General features: G+C 34.7%; 1 protein-coding gene across 1 annotated transcript; it reads right to left on the bottom strand.

Annotated features, from left to right (window-relative positions):
* Positions 1 to 2525: 2525 nt before the first annotated feature.
* LOC113341614 (BTB/POZ and TAZ domain-containing protein 1-like) lies at positions 2526 to 4512 on the bottom strand. Its single transcript, XM_026586429.1, has 4 exons — positions 4272 to 4512; positions 3728 to 4165; positions 3311 to 3630; positions 2526 to 2963 (listed from the first exon to the last, which is right to left on the bottom strand). Exons 1-4 carry the CDS (start codon positions 4425 to 4427, stop codon positions 2807 to 2809), a joined length of 1071 nt encoding a protein of 356 aa, XP_026442214.1. The 5' UTR covers positions 4428 to 4512; the 3' UTR covers positions 2526 to 2806.
* Between the last annotated feature and the right edge of the window lie 1139 nt (positions 4513 to 5651).

Here is a 5651-nt window from a genome sequence, read left to right as displayed (position 1 = left end):
TATGCAACCTCTATTGCATATGAGTTACTCAATAAGAGTTTCTCGACATCCCCTATCCTATGATAGGAGGTGAACAGGTCTCTGTTTCAACAAACATTCTTGGTGGCTCCAGAGTCCACCTACTGGTCTCTCACATTGGTTATTAAAATAACTTCCGACATCACGCCACCAAACTCGTTCTAGTTTGTTTCAACTAAATTAGCATTAACTTTCTACTTATTAAGGTTTTTTATGTTGTCTACAATTTACTGCCGCGTGGCCAGGAATTTTACAAACATAACACTCACCCTTAACTAAAGTAATTCTGGATTCAGGTTACGAATATACCTTTATCATGAAGACCATGCTTATAGTTGCGTTCGATGTTCTCACCTTTGCCATCTTTGGAAGATTTGTTTCCAACCACATGCGGCTATTAGCCATGTCCCTCGGAGATGACACCTTTATTAACAAATCACAATTCCAAATCAGAAAGTAAAATATGAGTTTTGAAGATAACATCTATATATACAAACTTCGTTTGAATCAGCGTTTCAAAAAACTCATGGTTACCCCCACAAAAATTAATTTAGTTAACAACAATTTTCTGCTCGTCAGAATTTTTCAGAAACGTTTTTCTGTTTTGTAAAATATCAAACAAATACTTGTGCAACTCCAAAAATTCTTAAATTTTACGCGGGTAACTATCAGGATGTCTACTACGTTGTGTCAAAAGGGTTCATCGAAATTCCTTCTATATTAAAAGATAAAATTGAAACTCTACAGCTGACCAGAAATTCGTTTTTGTTTTTCACTCCACAATTAACATCCATGACTCACAAACCAATCAATCGTTTTCGATTATTACAAATACTAATGTCTTAAGATTGTTGGGTGCAATAATCAAAAACAAAGAAAAATCAAATAAGCAAAAGTTATTGATACTTAGCTCCTTTATAATGGAAGTGATTGCTTTGACGAAACGACAAGCTCCCCGTATCTCCGCAACAGCAACAAGGCAAAACTTTGGAAAATAGAGTGAGTCACGTGTTCAACACGCTGTCCTTAAGACATTAGCGCCCGGCTACACTCAAGAGTGATGCTATAGCCCTCACAGGACGGATATCTCCAGGATAAAACACCCTAATATACTACTAGCATATGTAGTAGATGCTCAACTTGAGCTTGGCAACTCCGAAAAAACCGTTAAGGAAAATCGCGAATGCTTAAAAATCGCTATAAAATATTTTTCCTTAGGGGTCCCTCTAAAATATAGAGCAACCCCTTTCCCATAGATTTTACAAAAGTAGTGAATTTCTTTATATAATTGACAAATACAACTTAAGAAGAAAACCTCCCCGATGTGGGACTAAAAGCTTTATATAGTTTCTTAAAACTACTAAAAATTGGAAACTCCACGATGTGGGACTAAAAAGTTTCATTCACAAAATAAAACAATAAATTATAATTTTTTATTAAAACTTTAAAAAATTTTTTTTATTAATCGTTTTCCAACAAAATGTTGAGATGTCTATGACTACAACTACACGTATAGTAAAACAAAATATAAAACCCATGTTAAACAAATGAGACCGTACATTAGATATGATTTTCTTTAGTAGTAGTTGGTGGTCGAGTTGTTTGTTGATGGCACAATCCTAATTGAGCTTTCGATCTCATTTTATTTTGTTAATTAATCGGTATGATCAAGACGACATCGAGTTGTTCTTTTGTTAATGTTTTCTTGACCAAGACCACATGAGTTGTTCTTTTGTTATTGTTTTCTTGTTTCCTCTTCTAACCTCACTGTTTTAGCAGATAAGGTTTGTTCAAACTCGGTGTCAAGATGATACATAGCACATGCTTAATTATTTGCCAGTTCTTCAAGAAAAAAAATATTAGCCAGTTCTTGCGCTTATAGATATGTACGGGGTCCAGTCAAATCATGTCAAGTCAGTATCAATGGATGTATTCCTCGCCGTTTTCGTTACGCGACACACTATATACGAAAGGCATACTAAAACACGAAACTTAATATTATAGATATATGAATTTTGATAAGTGGTGGTGGTCAAGTACTCAAGTTGTTAACTAAGGGCACAATCTTAATGAGTGAAAGAGGGTTAGAGGATATTATGTGTTTGGTCTTTTCATAACCAACGTGATCAAGACAGCATACAATTTGCTGAAAAGATTAAGACAATATGAGTTGATATTTTCATGGTGTTTCTTTTGCTTTCGGCTTCAGAGTCCCTCAACTCCCACTGTTTGAGCAGTTAAGTTTTCGTTAAATATCTGATTCTTAATAAGCCCACTAAATTAGATAATTATTCTTAAATTCCCATTAAATGAGGGCCACATTCACCAGATGTCTTTGCCAGGATTTACAACTCAGAAGTCAGATCATCTTTGCACGCCAAATGATAGAACTCTTGATTAATATGCAGACCAATTTTCAGGGACGGACCCAAAATCATTTATTGGGAAGGGAGTGTGTATTATGATGTTTCATTTAAATTAGAAATATTCCTTGTTTAATATTAATATGCAGTGTAAAATGGCAACATCAATTTCATTTGTATTAGCAATAATATTGTACTCTACATATTTTTCCCATTTTGGCCAATGTAGCCATCTTGCTACAAAGAAAAAGAAAGCTCGGCCACTATTTACTACCCTGAAGACATTGTATAATACTAATAATTTCTACCGACACTAACTGATATCTATCCATGACCAAAAACCCCATTATGCAAAATTTGATCCCAAACAGATCACCTAAAACGAATAATTAGGGTCTGAAGCTTCTAATCTGATGTTCCCAGCATCACCTTTGACACCTGTCTTCTTCTTTCCTTCTCAACATCATCATTTTTGGTGAAGACAAGGAAGATACAGTTTTTGCACATGCCACTCTTTTTACTAGTAGTCTCCATCGTCCATCAGCTGCTTTTCTTTCCAGTTGATTTTTCAATTTGAATTGTCTGCACATCAAGGAGAAATATCATTAGTCACTGGAATATTGGAGTCATTCATTGTACCACAAGGAAAAATACTTTAATGCCAACTTTGACAGTTTTTGGGCTTTAGTGGTGGTTGGTCATTCCCAATCAAGTATTTGGTTCCAAAATATCTCCCTGTAAAATGGCTAGTCAATCCCCATCAGCCATTGGACCCAAAAATATCTTTTTTTGTTTTTGTTTTGCAAAGATGGAAATTACTTTTCACTGGTCGACATCGATGGAAATTACTCTTCACTTGTCACAATTTTTTTACCATATACACAAAAAGAGGTTATTACAAGAAAATTTGATGGTTAAGATGGATTTACCTGCACAAAGGGACTTTGCAACGATGATCATCTTGATCACAAATAGAAGCATGAAGTTTAAGAAGTTGCCCCATCCTCTTGCACCTACAACATCCACCGTTCATTCTCTTCTCACACATGGCAAAATGTTTGATCAAACCTTGTAGACCTTGGCAAGTTGAGAATTTTTCACATGGTCCAGTTTTCTTAGTTGGCTCTCTATCATATGGTCCGACGTTTGTACAACCTTCTGTACAAATATGTTCAAGACATTCCATCGCTTCGCTTAGCTCTAGATATATACCCCGTTCTTCTTTACTTCTACTCCTCTTTTTATCTCTCTGTAAATTAATTTGTTTAAATTTCAAATTTAGAAAGTAATAATAAAATGACTAAAATTGTCGGACAGATAATTTGTGAAAGATCTAAAAGACTCACCGATTCGATCTCGTCGAGGTATTGTAAGATTTCGAGTTCAAGAACAGCATCATTGGCTCTTAAGAATTTCCACCCTTCAGTTCTCTTAACAGCTTTGAATTCCTTCGATAAGAATCTCATACATTTCAAATACAGATCAGGTGCATCGCATAATCTAGCAAGTTGAAGAACATCAACAACGTTTTCTACCATTAATCTTGTTGACAATCCTTTTGTACATCTCTGTTTCAGTTGTTGTACAGAGAAAACATGTGACAAAGCTAGTAGATGAATTCCATATCCATCAATTTCTTCTTCTGTGCATCTTGATGAATAAAGAAATTGTATGAAAGCGGTTACAGCATCACAAGGAACTCCAAGAATTGGAATTACCTTCACAGAATTCTGATATTTACTTGGTCGATCTAAGATTTTCTCCAATACTTTAGAACTTGAGCCCTGCAAAATCAATAAGAATTCTGTCAATTCTCATTTCTTGATCTGTATTTAATGAAAAACGAAAACGGAACAAGAGAAAAATAAGGAGTTAGAGTTGAAGAATTACCAATATAATTGAGTTAGCAAAGATTTTAAGTCCATTAGAAGTGAGAATCTTAACATCTTCAAATGAGATTTGATCCGATTTTGTTGAAATCTGATCAAATCCAATTAATTTAGACATAGAAATTGCTTTGGTTGGCTTTTTCATAGCTGGTTCCATTTAATGAAAATAATATGCAGAAATGAGAAATTAGAGGGTCTTCTTCTTTGCTGTTGTTTGAATGAGTGTGTTTGTGCCTGTATCCAGCTTGTATTTATAGACAAGAAGACCAAATCATTTCCTGCCACTTTCTGTTTTTTTCTTCGGTTAATTAAAAAATGATACTGTGGTACCGAGGATTATAACAAATTGTTAACTATACGTGTACTTTATCTATACCAAACAAGTGGACGGTTTTTGCTGTTTTTATATAATCTGATGGTTACGAAGTTGACAACAAGTGATGGAGGTGGTTGTGCTATGAGAGGTTAAAGAAACTAGTGAGCCTGTGGGTTCTATGTATGTTCCCTTTGAAGGGAAACTTTAACTTTTTGGTTCCAAGGTAGAAGTTCTATGTCAAATTCCCAGGGTAGCCAAATAAAGACCAAATTAGGATTATAGTGGATTATGAATTCAAAGTAAAAGATCGACACTCTTAGATTCAAGACAGTGAAGCAATTCACTAAGTTATGAAAAGATTGTATAAACTAATGGAATCACACGAGTTATGCGCCTGCCGGTCAAATACAATGCGAGCCACTTGAACCAAACAATTCAACGATCCAAACCTAGCGATATAATGACACTATCATAATCACTCGGGCTAAAAATTCAAGACTTTCTTAAGCTCGACTAAGATAGAGGGAAATTAATTCGACTCATATTTTATGTCATACTATACACAAATTTATATCAACAACAATGGGAGTACGGGACAAAGAGTTTACAGAAAGGCAAGACAACACCAATGAGTACTTGACCATAACCTATTCACTTGTGCTTTTCAATTAAGTACATGAAGTACATTATCTTTCATGCCATGTTATTTGATGTAAGGCATACATGTAAGCCTGTAACTGGAAACCATTTTCACCCCCAACTTAAAACAGTACACAAAATTGCATTATTACCATTACCGTTTTCAAGTACGCAGCTTAAAGATTCACGACGCTTAAAACCCAATATTGCGTTATTACCATAACCATCAGAATCCCATTACTATTCTAACCTTATCCATCCTATTCCTCAAGCATTCAGCCTCTTAAAGAAACACTAAGTTATTCCAATAACTAAAATTAAACATGATATTCTCTTAGGCATTTACACAAACAGCTAATGTTCAGAATCTTGATTAGTCTTTTTATATAGCACCGTTACTACTGCAACTACTATGCAACACAAACC

Source organism: Papaver somniferum, unplaced genomic scaffold (genome assembly GCF_003573695.1).
Source record: "Papaver somniferum cultivar HN1 unplaced genomic scaffold, ASM357369v1 unplaced-scaffold_3, whole genome shotgun sequence".
In the NCBI taxonomy this organism is placed as follows: domain Eukaryota; kingdom Viridiplantae; phylum Streptophyta; class Magnoliopsida; order Ranunculales; family Papaveraceae; genus Papaver; species Papaver somniferum.
This window is presented reverse-complemented; position numbering and strand designations above follow the sequence as displayed.